The 21,458-nt window shown below is 36.3% G+C and overlaps 1 protein-coding gene across 2 annotated transcripts in view; it reads right to left on the bottom strand.

Moving 5' to 3' along the window:
- The window catches only part of HYCC1 (hyccin PI4KA lipid kinase complex subunit 1), a 57,755-nt gene that overhangs the window by 5,941 nt on the left and 30,356 nt on the right, over positions 1-21,458 (bottom strand). For both annotated transcript variants that reach the window (XM_081932624.1, XM_081932625.1), the window contains exons 6-10: positions 15,793-15,908; positions 14,877-14,972; positions 11,957-12,073; positions 9,310-9,397; positions 4,725-4,884 (exon numbers count right to left, since the gene is read on the bottom strand). In XM_081932624.1, the coding sequence (XP_081788750.1) occupies positions 4,725-4,884; positions 9,310-9,397; positions 11,957-12,073; positions 14,877-14,972; positions 15,793-15,908 (577 nt within the window). The remainder of the gene's footprint in view (positions 1-4,724; positions 4,885-9,309; positions 9,398-11,956; positions 12,074-14,876; positions 14,973-15,792; positions 15,909-21,458) is intronic.

Here is a 21,458-nt window from a genome sequence, read left to right as displayed (position 1 = left end):
AGTTGTATACTTATGTACTGAATTGAAATATTCAGAATAAGTGATTGGCACTGACCATATTTGGATTTGGTCTGATTTGACAATTTAGGAAATAGGCCAGTTCATCAAATCTCCATACTTTATGTTAACTTCCTGGAAAACATCACAGAAAAATATACAGCTATAGACACTACTGAGGGTATCTATCCAATTTATTCATGACAGAATTTTGGATAATGGCACTCTTTCACTTCTTTAAAGAGATTTAGAATAAAGTTATAGTTTGTTTTGTTTTGAGACAAAGTGGATGACTACAAAAAGAATGTGATTCAAGTTCACGCTCCTCCCTCCCTTTTCTTCCTTTGGATTTAGTAGCCACCCAATTCCAATAGATTAGGGGGAGATTCAAAACTGAAATATTTAGGGTGATCAGGGAGCTATTAGAGATTTCCTTATAATAGAAACATCTCTATTACTCTTTCCTTCCTGCTTCTCAAAACTTTTACATGAAATAAAAATTAAATGTAGTGGGCACAGTCATTGCTTTTCCTCTGTACATTGCTTCAGAGCACAAAACATCGCACTTCTAACTCAATTCAGATTACTTTATAAGGATTTTGTTTCTATATGAAGGATCAAAATGAAATGTTTCCTTAACAAATGTATGAACATGTCAATGTACTTTCCATTATTTATCTAAGTCAGTATATACAATAAAAGGACATGGGAAGAGGGGGAAAAGTAAAAACAATCCAAAAGTATAAAAGATGGCTGTGTATATAGGATAGTTTCATTGAAATAGCTTTATTGAGAAATAAATGGAGCAGTCGCAGTGAGCTTGGCTAAAGTTTGGAACAAAGCAAGCTCTAATAAAATGAAAGTTGTAGCAAGAACATAAATCTTATTAAAAATGAAATGCTCTGCCAAACTTTAAAAAAAGGATGCGTAGATAGTATATAAATACAGTCAAAACCACTTTTTAAAGGAAAAGGGAAGTGAAAAGTATTGAGTCATCATAAGCAGTTTTACAAAATAAGCACCTGACTATCAAATGGAAAAATAATGATTTAACATATTACAGAAATGAATAAAAGATCTTTTCAGAAGATGTTTACAAATCTGGAATTAACTGATTAAATAAGAACAGATATCTCTATAAACATCTCCTTTTGGTAACTGATTGCCTTTCAATAAGACTATGGCTATTGGAAAATAAAAAGTGCTTTGAATATTCTGTATTGCACCAAGTTTCTAAGCAGTTTTGACTAGAACTTGCATGCCCACAAATGGGAGCAATGGTGCTATTTTTAATAAAACTTATAGTGTACAGCACATCAGGCTGCTTGTCTGCCCGTTAATTACCATTCATTTATTTATATAAATATAGCAAGTATATATTATCCTAGCCCAAAATCTGAACAAAAAGTCAGGTCTTCAAGGTTATTTTGAGAAACAACAAAGCTGTTACTATCTGGACCTTATGCTCCACAAGATCCCACTATATAATAATGATAGAACCTGAAGCACAGCAACACTGTTTTTATCTTATATGTCAAACATGGATATATGGAATTTCCATTACTTCCATGGCATTCCAAATGCCTGATGTCTTAAGGAACAAAGAAAGAGCATCTTTCAAAACTTCCTGAGACATGGTGTTTTTCTCCTTTTGATGCCCTCTTTCCTCCCTGCACTCCCCAACCACTATTAACGCCTGGTTTATCTCTGAAGTCTACCTGTAACGGACGGGTTGTGGTTTTCTGTTGCAAATTCTCAATTCTGTTGCAAATTCTTTTTCGCAGAATGTTATGAAATGTACAGGAAAGATGTTTTTCTTCTTCTATAACTGAACTATGTCACACAAAGTGAAAATTGCTTTAAAACAATGGTGAGGTCACATACAGTATATGTACTAATCCAGGCATTCTGCAAAAGCCATAGTTTACATGATAGCTGAAGCTGCATATAGAAATAAAATAAAATAAAAAACTGTATGAATGCCAAATAGCAGAAGGAAAATATTATCTATCTGGTTTTTTAATTATAGCATCTAACTTACAGATGCTATTTATATTTAACTTGTTTTTCTCCCTATGTTGCACATATACACACATTCATTCGTTCGTTCATTCTGTTTCCACGAATTAAATAATAAGAAAGAAATTCCAATTTTTCTTTTAATTTTCTTTGGTTTCTTTGCTTTAACATTAATACAGACTAAATTACATACCATTTTAAAGAGGGATAAATGATTCCACTTGGTATTACCATTGTTTACTATAAAATTCTCATTAGTCTATACTTTTATGATCTAAGTACAATTTGACTGATTTCTACATCTTGCAAACTTTACTCAGTACCAGTTTAAGGGCAAAGCATCAATTTTAGATAATTGAAGAGTTCTGCTCAATTTTGCCCTTACCAGCATGTGCATTAATTTATCTTATAATATAATGTTCAGGCGCTGTACTATAGATACAAAAAATTAAGCCTCCTAGAGATTCTATTATTCTATTATATTCCAGAAGGAAAAATAAACATCAAATCAAGTATTCTTTCTAATTTTGAAATAGATACATATGTAACCAACTGACTGATAAATAATCGTTAGAAACCAGTGCTTTTGAATAACACAGAGCATGAAAACAGCAAACAAAACCTTTCATTTTCTCAAAACATAATTTCTCCACATTATTTTCTTAAAGATGCTTCTTGGTATTTTGTCTGGATCTCAAGGACATCTCACAATTGTATCAGAGGTGGGTTCGTACTGGTTTGGCCGAGTAGGGAGTAACCCGGCCTGCCAGGCCTCCGAATCGGGCATATTTTTTACTACTGCACATGCGTGCATAGTGTACATCAAGTGTACGTGCGCACAGCACATCCCTGAGCAAACCAGCAGTAGAAGAAGCTGGAACTCACCCCTGAATTGCATAGCATATTAAACTGCAATAGGGATCAGATCTTTTTAATCCAGATCTTAAGGGATATAATCCAAAGAACCCAAGTTCTAATCAACTTCAAAAATTAAGATAGCAATATTGAAAAACCAAGAAGATGCCACCCCCTTTCAAACTAATAAATGATTATACAAAATATGGAAAGCAAATTTAAAAGTGAAAGTACTTATCTCTTGAATTATGGTTTATCTTGAAGCAAAATGTTACTTTGTTCTGAATTATCAATCAACATTTTAACATTTAAAAAAAACGCCTCCACCTTTCCTTTCATATTGTGGTTCACAGATAATTAATAGTATTCAAAATTTAGCCATGCAATAATCAAACAAATATCCTGGCACATATTTTTCTATTGTTCCCACTATTGTTCTGCCAGCAGAACAAGTCAGTATTTGTTTAACTAAACTAAAATTCTAGACTCATTCTCCTAATAAGCTGGGTTCTAACTGTTGGATACAGGCTCCTTTCCAGCAGAAGTATTTAAAAGTATGTAGAAGCTCTTAAATGTATTTGTAATAAATCAAAGTAATTTCAGAGGAAATTGATTTATAAAATAGCCCCCAAATTCTCCACCAGGAGCCAAAATGGTACTTTATTTCCTATTTGTTTTGTTACATTCTGAAATTCTTTTCCTGAAGGAAACAGCATCCAATATATTGGATACTTAAGGATCTGCAGAAATGCTTGCATATCTTCTTCTTAATAGAATAACTGTTCATCTTTATTGCTTTACTAATACTATCAAGCCTCTTGCCTTATTCTTTGTTATCTGCTGCAGCAAACACTTGTCCTAACCATTGCCTCTTGAACTTCAGCACCTGTATCATCAAGCATGACTCCTGCAGAAAGGTAACAGTAGTAAAAATAGTGTCTAAAAAGTGAAAGATATATATCTTTTCTGGACTACCAATATATTTATATTTATATAAAATATTGGAAACTACATTAGCTAGACAAAAACAAAACTACAGGTTAGTTATTAAGTTTAAGCAATAGATCAGTATTTCCATTATAAGCTCTTAACAGGGTAGCAAAGAGAAACAGCAACTAAACCTATCACTAATCAAAAATATAGGAAAAGAACTCTCTCTAGTTTATTTAGAAAAGTATATCTTCTTTGTGGTTCAAATAAACTAATCAATTTACTTACTATTACTAACTATTCTGCATCCAACCTTAAAGCCACAAAATCATTATTGGGTCTATGAATCCATTCTCTAGTGCTGAATGCATATCAAAAGAAAGAAATACCTTAGCAGTTCCAACTATGTTTGCTATATCTGCAATGTATAAGACATAGTACATGAAGAACAAAAGCACTGTGCAATAATCAGTATAAAACTTTTATTGGGAGTGTACTTATAAACACTGCTGTAATAAAAAAAATGAGGGAAATTATGTTAGATTAAGAAGAATAACATGATTAATCAATCATGTCAATAATTATTTTGAAACAATGATATACTTGAAATCAAAAGTGCAATGAATATGTTAAACCAGAATTTTAATATAATGTATAACATTAATTGACAACAAATAATATACGATGAACTGTAAAATAAGCATTGCCTGGTTTCTTACGCTAATAAAAACAAAAAAGACAGACATAAAATATCTTTATATTATAGAAATGAAATAACATAAAAGTTAATTGGCCTTTTATGCATGGGATCTCTTATTAGTATAAATAAGAATATCAATTTTTAGATAATCATGGTATGCCAGTTTTGGAATATTAATTTTTTGTTATGGTATAACTAAAATTTTCAGAACCAAAGTTCTTACCATGCCTTTTCCATCTATGGCCCCGAATAGACATGCTGGTCACAGCATTTCTTGATATCCTCGATGCTGTAGGAGTAATTTCAACCTGAATACATTTAGTACCTTCTTTGTTAGATTTTATGGCACCTTGAGGCAATGAAGCTTTTATTGCATTAGCTACCTAAAGAAAATAACAATAATTAAATAAAATGTGGGTGAGATTGTCACATTAACATCAGATTTTGAATTGAAACAATATTTACCATACATCAAAAATTGCATCAGATATGACAAAAATCAAGAAAGGTAGTAATTTGACTTCCATCTGTTCACAATTACCGCTTTAGTTCAGATGATTAAAGACTTCAATCAGAAAACATTTGCTTTAAAAGCTATTGCCAAATCCCATTAATGATTACATTTCTTCATCTTATTTTTTTTAAGCCACCCACTAAATAGTGTATAGATTTTTTCCCCCTGACAATTTATTTCCTCTGTGCAATCATTCTTTCAGTAGCTGAAATCTTTCATACTAAGAAAAATAATGAAGCAGTGCTTTGGACTATAGGATGGAAATATGTATCTGAATGCACTCCAGAAAAGCATTTTTCTGCCAGTGACTTGATGAACAATCTAATAGAAACAGATTGTTGCTTTCTCACTAGTGAGATTTCCTTTTAGTGCTCAATGATCCTGCTAAAAATTACTGTGTTCTGTAGCATGGAATATTTATGACTTCTGATAAAGATAATGTTGCAGATATATATAGTAGGACTATGCAAAGCAACTATTTTGAAGGCAAAAATGTGATCTGGACTATGCAAAACAATGATATGAAGACAACATCTATCTACAACTGTCTTTAAGACATTGGGAAAAATGATATAAGTTGCAGACACCTGCTGTGTTCATGGTCATTGCACTCCAAAGTATGAATCCAGTCCTGTTTTAGGCATAGTGAAGCCACCAGGTGGCTTTAAACCAGTTAGGGTATCTCAGCCTTAGGAAGAAAGCAATGGCAAATTGTTTCTGAAAATGTTATCAAGAAAACTACATGGATTTGTCCAGACAATTGCAGAGTAAAAAAGGGACTTGGTTAAAAAAATAAAAAGAGGAAAACACACTCCAACTATCAGATAAAAATATAACCTGAAAATTTTTATAGAACTGGAATGACACACTTAAACTATGTGTATAAAAATTGCAATATAAAAATACATGGAAACCATTTCTGTGAGCCACAAGCGCAAAGCATTGTGTTGAATATGCCTATATCTGCCTGCAAAACTATAACATATCAAATGTGATTTCATACATATTCTCCTTTGTTTATATAATGTCAAACAGAAGATACAAAACAGGTTTCCTCTATGCAAATGACTCAATCTCAGAATCCATCACAGAAGAAGGCAACATCTTGCTGAAAACCATTATCCTCACATTATTGCCTGACAGATATTGATTAATGCTTATTCGTAGCAACAGGAAAGGTTGCAGAATGCAAATTTAACTTTGGGTAGAAAATTAGATTAATTCAGACAAAATTATTTTGGGCCAATACTTGCTAAATGTAAGCAGGGCTTTGCTTTCAGCTTTCAAGATTCTAATCATGAAGTTTTCTTTGATGCGCATATTTCAGAAATCTCAAATTGCTCTGAGAAATCTAGATTTCAGCACTCTGTAATTACAATAAGGGCCCAGTTCTGTATCATACAAAAGCTAATTTTGCCTTTATGGTCAAGTCTTTTGATAATTTACCTCTAAGTGTTATTCACTAAAATGATTGGCTTATGCCCTCAAATCCTCCTAAAGTGAAAAAACATTATTGAGAACAACACTACAATTGCACGCAAAAATACTGAAGTATTTAAATTAGCTACTTTAAGTGGTAGAGTTTGAGTTAAGATTGAAAAGTAAGACTGAAAAGTAAAATGCTAAAATATAATCTTGTCTTACAAACTTTTTCATAGGCATTATAATCTGTCCCTTTCAGATTACTTCTAACTCTTACATAGGTGCTATTGTGGAATGTGTTGATAAATGAGAAAACCATTTATCAATGTCAGTATACCTGTTTGCCCTAAATTTGTCTCTGGAGATACTAATAGTCTTCAACCTTGGAACTATTTATTTAGTGACCATTCAAAGTTACAACAGCATTGAAAAAAGTGACTTATGACCAGTTCTCACACTTACAATTTGACAACTGGCAAATATTTATGACAGTTGCATTGTTATGGGATTATGTGAACACCATTTGTGACTTTTCCAACCAACTTCTAGAAAGCAAAGTCAATAGGGGATGCCAGGTTCGCTTTAAGACCACGCTTCACTTAATAACTACAATGATTTGCTTAACAATTGTGATAAAAAAGATCATAAAATGGAGGAAAAAATATTTAAACATTGCCTTATTTAGTAATAGAAATGTTGGGCTCAATTGTCAGTCTGAATTGAGAATTAACTGTAGAGTCAACAGCATTTCTAAAATCCAATAATGCATCACAAAGGGAGGATTCCAACACTCCTATTCATTTCTTAAGCTTTTTTCACAATTTTGATAAATGTATTGGGAAAAACCCTAAACACTATTTGCTCTTCACCTAAAACGGACTTATTTTCTATTCTGAAAGTGCCTGGCATAGAGTTTGCAACTATTGTTCAATACATTGATTGGACTATAACTGTCAAGCTTATTTCTTGGACCTTTGTCAAAAAGAGGAATTATAACACTCAACCCCAATCACTGGATATCACAACATTTTATCAATGTCTATGAAGACAGAAACCCAAAATGGAACTTACACCTCATATTTTTCTTAAATAACTCTGACAGTAACTGGCATCTTACCAGGCCTAAGCTACTGTATTAAGAATTCTATTGCTCTAATTGAGAGCCAGTTTGGTTTAATTGTTAAGGCACACTTCACTAGAAACCAAGAGACTATGAATTTTAGTCCCATTTAAAAATGAAAATGTGGGGACTTTGGACCAGTGACTCTCTTTCAGCCCAATCCACCTCACAAGGATGTTATGGACAAAATAGTAGAAAGAAAGAGTATTGCCGTCTTGAGTTTTTTATAAAAATAATAAAGATAGAATTTTTTAATCTAAATAAAATAAATATTAACTTTTATATCTTAGAAACTAAGATTGTGGAAGTCAGGAGTGAATCTTCAAAAAATGCTCAGCAGCATCTATGTGGATGTTGCCACCTCTGTACTAAAACATGATTGAATATCGGAGAAGGGGGTTTATGAATAGGATAACTGATCCTTCCGCCTTAAAGAACTGAAAGAGTTTACTAATTTTGTAATCTAACAAATTTTTATTTCATTATTTGGAGAAATTATATGAAAAACAATTCCTACTAATAGAGCCCTGGCATTTAGAAACTTGCTTTGTTATTTAACTTGTCAACAGACTGATCTAATCAATTTTCAATACAATGAAATCAATTTTCAAACCATAGAAACAATTTTATTAATGAAAATGTAATCATGTGACTGTGGGAGAGGGGTAGCCATCAGAATTTCAAAACCAGGTTGTAAGTGGTCCTGAGGAAGTCTGATGTAATTATGAACAATCGCTAAGTGACTACACTTAAGTAAAAGACTATCTGTACAGCACAGAATCAGGATATGAAACTTTCAGTGTTACCTTCCAGTCAATTCAATATCAATTTTAAAATGGTGAGTATTGCCTTAAGGTGTCCTACAGCAGCAGTCTCCAAACCTTTTAGCATCAAAGACCAATTTCGTGGAAGACAATTTTTCCATGGACCATTGGGGGGAGGAGGGGGGAGAGAAGAGGAAGAGCACGCAATCTAGATCATTCACATGCGTACAGTAGGGTTAGCGCTCGTATGAGAATCTAATGCCTGATGATCTGAGGTGGAGGTGAAGTGGTGATGCTAGCACTTGGGAGCTGCTGAAAATTCAGAAAAAGTTTTGTCCACTGCCCACCTCCAATTGTGTAGCTTGGTTTCTAACAGGCCATGGATTGATACCAGTTCATTGCCTGGGGGTTAGGGACACTTGACCTACACACACAATCAGGATTACTAAATAATTGGAAGCTCCTACAAAGAGCCAGTCCACTGAAATCTTTAGGAAAAGTATTTTACATATTGTAGTGCATTAGATTTTTCTGATAGTGATAATGCAAGTCAAGAGACAGATAGTCTGGTAGTGACGTCTATTACAAAACTCCACAATCTTAGGATATCAATTTAGTTCTTGTATTTTTCCACTACATAAATACTTTATTTATTACAAAAATTATTCAACCTTCAATAATCTGTTTTTGTTAGGTTTTTTTTTCTTGTTATAGAATGCTATAACTGCTGCACATCTATGAGAACATGATTTTCAGAGACTTTGCTTTGTTTTAAATTATTTTAAGTATTTTAGCTGGTCTGTGACTGAATAAATATTTGATGATGATGATGATGATGATGATGATGATGATGATGATGATGATATTATGATGATGATGACATTTTATGTTTCTGTAAGATACTTTAATTATGTAAATTAAATATAAAAAAATATTCAAAATAAATTTAAAAACCTGAATAAGAATACATTTGACACAAAACACCTACCAATAGTGGTTCTGGATATAACTCCAATTGTGCTCTGTATAAAACATCATCCATTGCTTTACGAGCCAGATCCCATTCTCCATTATAACTAGAATGTTAAGTCAAAAAGTGAAAACTGACCACATATTGTATGATTATTCTTTCATTATCATAGCCATGCATATTAATCATGAACAGACATTTAGTAAATGGTTTATAATATTATAAATACAAAAATTATACATCCAAGAAAAATTAGTAATTTGAGAAATATTTCAATGATTATAGAATATATCTAGGTCATCTTATTTTGTTTCCTTCTGTAATGTTAGGTAAGAAATATATATCTCCACAATGAATTCAAAATGGATCAGTTATTATGATAGAACAAGGATATGATGTTTCATTATACTTGAAGGCAGCATTTTATAAATAAATCAGATCTCAATGATTTATTGCTCTATGTCATTTTTTATGCCCAAGAACCTTCGTAATCATACTATTACAATTCAGTAGCTTTGTTTCCTGTGATTATCGGCAAAGAGCAGTAGTGCATATCTTAAGTATAATTATATAGGAAAAAAGAAAAAATGTTGCAACTCTGTTGAAACCAGAAGAAAGCCTGAAAATTTCTTGCAACATGCATGATGAAATTCCACCCATTTAACATTCACTCCTGGTCTGTATTTCAAGGTGGCCATGAATTCAACTCATTGAATGAATTTATAAGTTACTCTTTTTCAAACAACATGCCAAACAGTGTAAATCCTTACACCTATAAGAAATATTATTCCTTCTTATAAACACGTAGTACCAAGTATGAAATGAGATGTGATAAAGCACGCACACACACAGACATGAAATTAAATGGCTAGTTGTATATGAATATTCATGCATACGCGCACATATATTGGGGATAGATCAGACAGACAGACAGACATTTTCCATGGAAGCATTAGTGATCAGAATACATTAATAAAATTTATGCATGGGAAAAAATTAATATCTCTTCTACATCACTACTTCAAAGCAGTAATAAAGGTCTGTGACTTTTAAAATACAAACACATGCTGTATCTCAATCACAATGTTTCTGTCATAACTATTATTGTACCAGAATGCAAATTTGCTTTCTCAACATGGTTTCCTAATCAGGAAAATTGCAACATTTTAACTATCAGGAATTTGCTGAAATTGCTACTTAAAAATTATATTAGATAATTTTCAAATAGAATGCTATCTATAAAAGAAATTTGAATATTTAAAAACATCACAAATTCCATAGGATTACAAATTCAAGATTTTGCATATTTAGCATATATGTTTCTATCATTTAACATGTACACTTTTCCTTTTACCCAGTGTTGATTTCAATAGTCGAGTTATGATGACTAAGAATTGTGGGCAGATGGGTGGAGTTGAGAACTGTTGTGGTCCTAAGTATGAGCAAGCTGCCAATCAGTCAAATTTTGGTCACGTGACCATGGGGGCCATTACATCAGGGACCAGACAAAATAACCATTCTTTCAGCACCACCATAACTTCAAATGGTCAATGGTTGCTAAATAAGAATTATCTGTATTAATTTCAGAATCATCAGCCTATGGGCATAAGATATTTAATCATTGTCATATATATATATATATATATATATATATATATATATATATATATATATATATATATATATATATATATATATATATATATGATACATATATATATATGATACATATATATACATATATATATATATGACATATATATATATGACATACATATATATGACATACATACATACATACATACATACATACATACATACATACATACATATATATATATATATATATATATATATATATATATATGCTGGTTTCAAGCTGTGGGCTTGAAGATGGCAGGTGTGATCCTGCCGAAACGTTGCAAAGACAATCTCAACCTTACACGGGAAAAGACCCGAATACAACAAAACCAGCATACCTACACCCGTGAAAATCTACGAAAACATATATATATATATATATATATATATATATATATATATATATGTGTGTGTGTGTGTGTGTGTGTGTGTGTGTGTGTGTGTGTGTGTGTGTGTGTGTTTGTGATAACAGCTTGAAATGGATCCATACTAGTCTCCCTTTATTTATTTATCAGCACAAATACAACACACACACACACACACACATATATATAAAGTGGTTTGCTGATAAAAGTTTAAGAATTGGCTCTGTCAGCTCCATTATCACCACTGCCCCATGTGAAACCAGCATTTTAGGGAAAGGGTGGTCTTTCAGATTCTAAAGAATATTTTTTTAAGTATCTGATTGATCCTAATCTCAATTACTATATATTTTGCAGTTTTTCCCTCATGAAACTACATGTCTGTTTTGGTTTTACTTAACAGAAATGATAAGCAGATTTTTTTTTCATTTTGTAGTGCCAGAATCAACTACTGATTGTCATTCAGTAAGTCACTTTGGACAGTTTATAAAAACAATAGGAAGAAAGTTGAAAAATTCTTACCTTTACAATGTCAACTGTGAGAGTTCTGAATTCTGCCTCTGCTATCATATAAATAAGCATTCCATTTTGTATTTTATATATAATGTGCTCTAAAATTCACTATTACATGTATATACAAGGCATAGATTTACTGAACTTACAAAGCATAATAAATTCCTGTTAACATTTGCACCATGAATTCAGAGGAGACTGGAATTCTGCTGTTTATGCCTCTGTATTTTCTTACTTGTTGCCGAGGGTACCCACAAACACAGATTCTAAAAGAAATACCAATATTAAAATTACCATTACTATTTTAAAATTGCTATATTGTACCATCCAATACAGCTTTAAAATATTATGGATTTCAAAGTGAAAAAGAACTACCCCAAAAACTATCAAGAAACAAGTAATTCTTCTGTAGGCCAAATAGGTGGGTCAGCAAAGTGCACATACTATTTAGGAGTGTAACGTAGGATCTTTTACAGATTTGTGATGAAGTTTAGAAATATATTTTGTATCACTATCATGACATTGGGGGAAAAAATATTCCAAAGTGAAAAAATGCTTTACATATAGTAGTATATCCTATACCCAAAATAAAATTAGTAGATTGCCCAATAGTGCACTTCCAAAATATTAGATTCTCTCAAGTAGGTATTCTCTGATGATCTCATTATCCTTCAAAATGATCCAAACCAATTTTTTTGTCACAACAGGCAGTCCTTACTTCCTGTTTTGCAACCTTTCAAAGTTACAAAAGTGCTGAGAAAATAACTATTGCAAATTTATGACCTTTTTTCAGAGCAGTTGTGAAAGGGAGGTGACCCACAACTAGGTCTTCACTGCAGTATCAACCACTTTGATAAAAGGCATCCAATGGTTTTCAATAACTTTTGACCAATCTCCAACCTTCCCTTTCTATAAACTCTGAAGAAACATTCTTTTAGTCAGGTTTCTGGTTAATGACTTATTGTGGAACAGGGATTGTGTTGTATTATGTTTGTGCTTCTTGATCTCTCTCTGTGGTTTTCAATATTATCAACCATACTATCCTTCTGATAGTTACTTGCATAGGTTGGGGATTGAAGTACCATTTTACAGTGATTCTTTTCCTTTCTCAAAGGCTAGTTTCATCATTGTTGATAGGTGGGAAGGGAACACCTAACAGCTGTGATCAAGAAGTCCTTTGCACGGCTTCATTTGGTGTGCCTGTTGCACCCTTTGCTAAATTGGGGAAGCCTTCAATACCTCGTGCCATGGTTACCTCATAGTTTATTATCACAACACACTCTTCAAGGAAATACCCTTGAAGATCTCCCAGAAGCTTCCACCAGGTCAGAATGCCATAATACCAGCAGGGTTAGTATGTCCATGTAACATTTCTACTTTGCACAGTCCTGGGGTTAAAATGGTATCTGGAACTCCAGTATTGCCCTTGCTAAATTACACGACATCAAACTTTGTACACCAATTATTATAATCTCATAAGCTTCTATTCTGGATAAATTATTTCAGCAAATACATAAAAATTACAGTTGATTTTTTTTTCAGAAAGCTTTCTTTTCAAAGACTTATATTGTGATAATAAAATACCTTCAACTTTTCGCTCTACAATAAGTAAATCACTCTATTGCATCACATCCAATTTCAGCTATGTCTTCCATAGGGGTGTCACACAGTGAAGTTTAAAAGACCTACATATTTTATTTGTTTATTTTAGAAATTTGTAAGGCACCCAACACTATAATTGCTCTGAGAAGCATAGAGCAACCACAATAACAGTGTATATGGTGGAAGGCTGGGAGGAAAAACAGTAAAAGTATAATAAAGGTCAAATGCACTGTCATCCTTTTGGCTTTCCAAAAGGCCTTAAAGCATATGTCAACTTGCCTGGGACCCTCATGAGAGTGTGGCCCAGAGACGGCTAAGGGAGAACACCCCACCTCTTCTCCCTGCACACTTTGTGCACTCCTTCTCCACCCTGCTTAGTTTTCATTGAATTTTTAAATGTAAGATACTTATCGTTTTAATGTTTTGTTCTGCATTTTGTTCAATATCTATAAGCTACATAGGGTTGCTTGTGGAAAAATGAACAAGACAGAAAGCGAGAGAGAGAGAGAGAGGAAAGGAGGGAGGGAGAGAGAGAGAGAAAGAAAGATCTTATATCTTGGAATATGGTCCCATCACAATTATATTGCGACTTTAATTAATCATGCACTTCAAGAAGAAACATGGAGGCATCAATTATCAAAGACTCTCTATGTTTTTTCTTTTTTTTTAGGGGAGGTTACTGCATAGAAGTCCTAGGTATGAACTACTAAGAATAATATACAATGCAGCCTCTACACATTGACATGGACATTGATTTATGAACCCAGCAATCAACTATACTTTTGTTGTGTTAATTAATATCATTAGTGTATTTAGGAAATTCAGTAAATACATTTCATGCTTTTTTGCTTTCAGGTCTGAATGTAATTAACATCTATTGGCTTTCAAAATATATAAAAATTCTTCACTTCTTATATTATATTTTGCATAATTGTTACATAGTTATGTAAAGTTTACTCATTCGGTGTTGTACTTTACTTATTCAATGAGCTATTTTGTGAAAAAAATGACACATTTATAAGTTTCTCCATGTATATGGATCTTTTGATCCAAACCAACATGAGAGAGAGGGAGGGAGAGAGGACGAGAAACAGTGCCCTATTTCACTTGTTAAAAACAGTACTAAAGCCAAAACAACTTTTCCAATGAGTTACAGAAATTATTACAACTCCTGGATCACTGAGTATTAATGATTTTAATGAAGCAATGAAATGTAATTAATACATTTTATTAATACAACAGTATAGAATAGAATAGTAAATGAAATTGAATCACAATATGGATATAAAGAATTTATGCCTCGGGGAAGATCTGAATTCTGACATGTTCTATTTAACAGGGATTTGGTAAGCTGCAGTTATGTCAAAATTACCTTTTTTCCCTCCTATATTTTATTTTTTAGTAAAATGTATTCTTATATAATTACAGCCATAGTTTATCATTATCAATCTCTTCAGAAAAAATTACCTTGAACAGATTTGACATAAAGACTGAAGAGAAACCGCAGGCATATAGCTTAAGGCAGCATTGTATCGTAGCAAAAGGAATGTCAATACTTCAAATCTATAAAATAAGAATTATGGTTAATTCAAAGAGTATCATTAATCATGCAAATAAAACATTTCCTCTTCAATAACCATCTTGAAGCAGATCCCCAAGAAAATTAGGGAAAAAAGGAAAAATTATTCGCAATTGGCGAATAAATTATACCAGAAGGGGGTGTGGTTTAGATGGTTGATGCCTGAAGGTATGCTGATATTCTGGGAGGAGACAAGAATTAGAATTAACACACCCATAGAGGCACAGGCCTTTATGGAAAAAAACAAAACAAACCTAGAAAAAACAGAAGATCCTACAACGGATATGCAGGACACGGGAGGGGCCGGAGCTCTGCCAGTGGGGGGAGAGGGGGCAATACCAAGAAAGCTTAGATCACAAAAATGAATAAGAAAATCTCATTGTTATAAACTGACCGAAAGTAGTAATGGAATTATATGTGGATTATATACTACAATGTATAAACTGATTGAAAATATCAATTGAATTAATATGCTGATTATATATGATTATGTATTAATGTTTTATACTCAGATGTATTTTATGAGTTTGGAGGGAGAGGGCGCCTGCCACACTTTGCAACTGCCAAAATTTGTATACCTTTCCATTTACCTTTTCCCTTATAAATGTTAAAAAAAAACCAATAAAATTCTTTTTTTTAAAAAAACATTTCCTCTTCATTGGTCATATCAACAATACATATAAGCCATATTTTTTTAAAAAAAACTGTATTTGTTAAATATTAATTTATGAGAAAAGGATAATTTGCAAATGCCCAGATTACTTCTTTAATTTCTATAGTTGAAAGCAACATAGTGCATTTTACCTGTTTTGTGCTGTCAACATTTCTCTTTGCATATGAGGTCCACTATATACAACCCTGGATAAGCCGTGTTGAGATAAAGCACCTTCAGTAAGAGCCATTGAACCAATACTGGAAGGCTAAACAAAATAGTTTTTTTTTCAATATATCACTTAACATGGCATTAGTAATTTCAAAAAAATCAAAAAGAAAAAGAAAGCAGAAAGCAGTCTTCCCAACTCGCTTCAGGGTTGTTGTGGTGAAAATAGGAAGAGGAAGGAGTATTATGTTGCTACAGAGGTATTTATAAAAACAATAAAGGCAGGGAAAAATAAAATAAAATAAATAAATAATCAATCAATTAATAACATAGATAGAATATAGCCCACTGAAATTGCATTAACTGAAACTTCTTAGCATTTTTTTGTAATTAAATTGGTGTGCATTGCTATTTTGGATAATACCCATTCAATTATTCATTTTGATGGAAATTTTTCAAGTAAATTTTTATTATATCTTTGTTTACTTTCCCAAGAAAGTACATTTTTATTATATCTATGTTTACAGATTTCTAAAAACGACTGCATATCTTAATTTTAATTGATCATATTTCAAAGTGTGAAAATATAAGTGATGAAAATATAACAACAAACAGCTTTCAAATACCTGTAAAATTGTTCTCTAAAAATATTTTATTCAAATTTACCTTGCCTTTTTAACTATGTTATATATTCCCCAATTGAATATATTTGCCTATACAGTATAAATATTTTTCTGGGAAGTAATGTGGATATAAATTTTTAAATCTTGGTAAATAATAAATTATCAATGTATATTTAATTTCAGTGAGTACAGTGGATATAAAAAGTCTATACATCAGTTAAAATGCCTGGTTTTTTGAGATATAAAAAAATCAGATCAAGATAAATCATTCAGGATTTTTTCCATCTTTAATATACAGTGCATTCAAAAAATATTCAGATCCTCTTCACTTTTGTCAATTTTGTTATGCTGCAGCCTGAAATTCTAGTAGTTGAAATTCATTTTTCCTCATTAATCTATGTATACTCAGTACTCCACAATGACAAAGTGAAAACAGAATTTTAGAAATGTCTGTAAATTTATTAAAAACAAAAAACTGAAATATCACATTGGCATAAATATTCAGACTCTTGAAAACTTGAAAATGCAGTCACGTAGGGACATAGCCAAGCTAGTCCCTAATTAAGGGAGGGATCCAGTCCCCATGGAAGAGGAGTCCAGAGAATAGACTTGCTGTAAAACCCTCCTTCCAAAGGCCACTTCAGCTGGATAAAGGGAATGGGAGAAGCCAAGTGGCCACCCTACAAATTTCCTCCACTGATGCCTGAGTAGCCCAGGCAGCTGACGTGGCCGCACTATGAGTGGAATGAGCGGTTATACCCTGTGGAGGAACAAGATCATTGACTCTGTAAGTTTTAGAGATACAGGCTCTAAGCCAGTGACCTATGGCGGAAGAGGAGACTTTAGAACCCAGGGAAGCTGGCTGAAAAGAGACTAGCAAGACTTCAGAATGCCTGAACGTAGCTGAACGTATGATATAGATACGTAAAGCCCAGCGAACATCTAGGGCAGTGGTCCCCAAAGAGGGTGGTGGGATAACTTAGGGGGGCACTAAGAGGCAAGGGTGGCGGCAGGCGGCAGAGGAGCTGCGCTGAGCCTACAGCTTCAGCTGGCCAGCCTGCCATAAATGCCCTTTCTTCGTTGATCTACTCGATACTACCACTGCTGCTTCTCGCTGCTGCTGCTGTCCGCCACAGGAACTTAAGCAAAAGCAGAATCAATCCTATCAGCGGCCTCAACCACCACCCAGCAAGAGAGAGAGAGAGGAAAAACATACAGAGAACGTGCAACCGAGCAGAGGAGGGGAGGGAGTCGAAACAACTAAATCGGAAGACATCGAGCCGCTTCCACGTGGCGGCTAGGCACACACCGCTCAGGCTTTTTTCCTTCCCACTCTCCAGACCAAGTGCAAAGGCTCGGAACGTGCATGCTCCCTGAGCCCACCGCAGACATGGGCCACTGCTGTCCTCCCCCCTCTCCGTCCCGTCGAATGGTTGCTTCTGGCCTCTTGCATACCGCGCATTCCTCTGGGTAACCAGTCAGTCAGAGCATGCTCCGCCAATCCACGCACTGTGCACCAAGGATGGCAGTATCACGTTCCGCAGGCAGGGAGCCCTCTTTTCTGCGGGCATGTGAAGGGCAATTCAAGGAACGGGGATTCCCATATGTGTGTGTGGCAACTAAAATCCTCCGGCAACACAAAAAAGGGGGTGGTGGGTGGTGTGCCTTGGGTGGGAAGGGGCAGCAGGGCAATGGCCAAAGGGAATTTTGACGTGGGCGACGACAAAGCAAGTTTTGCATGAACTCGGTAGAGTCAAGACTGTAGAGGGCCGCCACCTGACGCCTTAATGTGTTTGGCGAAAGACCTTTGGTGAGGCCCTGTTGGAGAAAGTCTAACACATTAGCCAGAGAGGCAGACAAGGGAAGAATGTCAGAAGAAGAACACCACTTGGTAAATGCTGTCCAGGTTGCGTTGTATATTTGAGTCGTGGAGGGGCGGCGCAAGGCTTGAATGGTTTGAATGACACTGTCCGACAGCCCATCCGCTCTCAGCGCCTGCCGCTCAACCTCCACACGGTTAGATGTAACCAATGTGGGTCTGGATGCTGGATCGAGCCTTGTGAGAGGGACAGTCTGTGTAGCGGATTGCGCCATGGAAGTGTTACAGATAAGGTCATTAAGTCCCCAAACCACGGCTGGCGGGCCCAATGTGGTACCAGAAGGAGAATTTCCGCCTTCTCGTCTAGCATTTTCCGTACCACCCTCTGTATTAGTGGCAGAGGAGGGAACACATACAGAAGGCCCGGGGGCCATGGGCACCGCAAAGCATCCACCCCCTTCGCTCCTGGGGACACATACCTGGTGAAGTACTGTGTGAGAAGGGCGTTTTCCCTCAAAGTGAAGAGGTCGAGTACTGGTCTCCCGTATTTGTAGGATATCTCTTGGAAGAGGCTGTGTAAGATGCTTCACTCGCCCTGGTCGACATGAGTGCAACTTAGCCAGTCGGACTGAACGTTGTTGATGCCCGAGATGTGGTCTGCCCTGAGGGAGAGAAGATGGGCTTCTGCCCAAAGCCCCAACAGCCACACCTCCCTCATTAGCAGTTCGGACCTGGTGCCCCCTTGCAGATTTACGTGTGCCTTCACGTTGTTGTTCGTGAGGATTAAGACATGGGTGTTGCGCACAGTGTTTTGGAACCTCTGAGGGGCTATATGAAAGGTCTGCAGTTCCAGCCAATTGATGGTGTTGGCAAGATCGGCTTGTGATCACAGTCTGGCGTTGGTGGTGATAGTTAGACGAACCGACTCTCGAAAGAAAGTCCCTTGAGTCAATGCCAGGGAAAGCCATCACCCCAGAGACTTCCTCGCGTGTGCAGGGGTGCAAACCTGTTGCAGAGAACAGCTGATGTCCTTCTTCTGGTACAGTAACAGGTACCACTGCAGGCAACGGCTGTGGAGGCGCGCCCATGGCATGATGGAGAAGCAGGACACCATTTTCCCCAAGAGAAGAGACAACTGGAGGAGTTAGGCTCTGCGACGTCGCCGGATTGTCCTGACTAGCTCCTGCAGGCTGTTCCGCTGATCTGTTGAGAGGAACACTTTGCCCTGCACACTGTCCATTAGAGGTCCCAGATGAAGGATGCGGGTTTCTGGGCTTAAGAGAGCTTTTTGCCAGATTTATGGAGAATCCTAGCCCTTGGAGGACTTGAATGGTAGTTCAAATGTCCCTGTGACCCTGTCTGATGGAGGGGGACAGCAGAAGAATGTCACCTAGATATACTTGAATTCTGACTAATCTTGAGCGGAGGTGGGCAGCCACCACCGCTAGCACTTTTGTGAATACCCTTAGGGCTGATGAGAGCCCGAAGGGGAGGGCCCGGTACTGGTAATGATTTCCCCTGTACTTGAATTGAAGGAACTGCCTGTGTTCGCGGAGGATGGGAATATGAAGATATGCCTGCCTGAGGTCCACCCAGGGGAGGAAGTTGCTCTTGCAGACGCTCTCCAGGATGGACTGCAGGGAGTGCATCTTGAACCATTGATAAAGGATGTATCGGTTCAAGCTTTTCAGATCCAGAATTGGTCTGCATCCCTCCAAGGCCTTCGGAACCACAAACAGCCGGGAGTAAAACCCCTGACGTTCCTGGCCCTTGGGAACAGCCTGGATGGCCCTGATCTGAAGAAGATGGCAAATGGCCTGTTCCACCAACTGTCTCTTGAGACTGTCTCGAGACACTGGGCAAGGGACAAAATGCCTCGAGGAAATGGAGAGAAACTCCAGGGTCAGACCCCATCTGATGGTCTGCAAGACCCAAGCATCTGTTGTAATGTCCTCCCATCAGTCTGCAAACACTGTCAGTTTCCCCCTATCGGAAGATCCTCCAGAGTCACTTCTGGCTTCTGTAGGACCGATTGAAGCCCCCCTAAAGGATTTCCTAGGAGAATATCATTGGAAGGTCCTATTGAACCTATCCTGCTATTGGTTGGATCCCTGCCTAGAGAGTGACTGATGCTGCGGACGGGAGTTGGAGAAACCCCCCTCCTGCTCTCGAAAGGGCTGGCGTCTATAGAAGGTAGAGGAATTTTTATTGTCCGCCTTGCGGAAAGTCAATTGGAGGACCTTATGTTATGTCCACTAATAAGGGTTCCAAAAGGGCCCCAAACAGATTATCCCCGAAAAGGGAGATGAAGCCAGATGCCACTTGTGTCTGGCATCGGCTTGCCAATATTTTAGCCATAGTAGTCGCCTAGAGGTGACCATAGAAGCAATGGCTTTGGAGGCAAAGCAAGCTGCGTTAAGCGCAGCATCTGCAGAAAACTCGAGAGCTGCTTTTAATTTGTTTAAATCCCTGTGGGCCCTAGTGTCTTTATTTGGGATCCTGCTCTGAAGTTGCTTTAGCCAAAGGAGGGCAGATCTGCTAAAAAATGAGGAAGAAGTGGAAGCCCTAATAGCCCAGGCAGAGGCCTGGTGACCTTTGACAAGTGTTTGTTCTAAACGCTTCTCTTCAGGTTTAAGCGAATCCTCAGGAGCACTGGCAGCTGCATTAGGAGAGCGGGAGGTGGACCTACCACAGGAAGGTCAATGGCTGGAAGGTCTAGAGCCTTAACTAAGGTAGGTCTTACATTATACAGGTGCTTATCAAGAGAATTAGGAAGAGGACCGGTGCCCAAAGAGGCCCATTGTCTTTGCACCATGTTCATAAAACTCCTAGGAGAAGGAACCACCTCCTTCTCAACAGTAGGTTCTAGGAAAAGAGGATCCTCAGAATCCCGTGTCAGATGCTGCAGGCTTAGGGTCCAAGGTAGGCTTAAAACCAGCAATCTTCTTTGCCTTAAACAGCAAGGACCGGAAAAGAGCCGGTTTGAACAATCCCACAAAGGCTGGTTGGTCAGGGGTCAGATCCTCGTCCTCAGAGAGGTTAGAATCTCTGGGGGGCTGCTCATCCTCATCCTCTACTGTGGCAGACCTAGAAGTTGAAGGATTAGCAGTATCCTTACTAGAAGAGTGTTTCTTTTTACTCTTGGATTTAGACCCCTCCAATTTAGATTTAGAACTGTGGCCAGAGGATCTCTTACATTTGAGGCCCA

This window comes from Natrix helvetica (genome assembly GCF_964273705.1).
Source record: "Natrix helvetica genome assembly, chromosome: Z".
Taxonomy (NCBI): Eukaryota; Metazoa; Chordata; class Lepidosauria; order Squamata; family Natricidae; genus Natrix; species Natrix helvetica.
The sequence above is the reverse complement of the archived record's forward strand: the minus strand, read 5'-3'. Positions and strand labels throughout refer to the sequence as shown.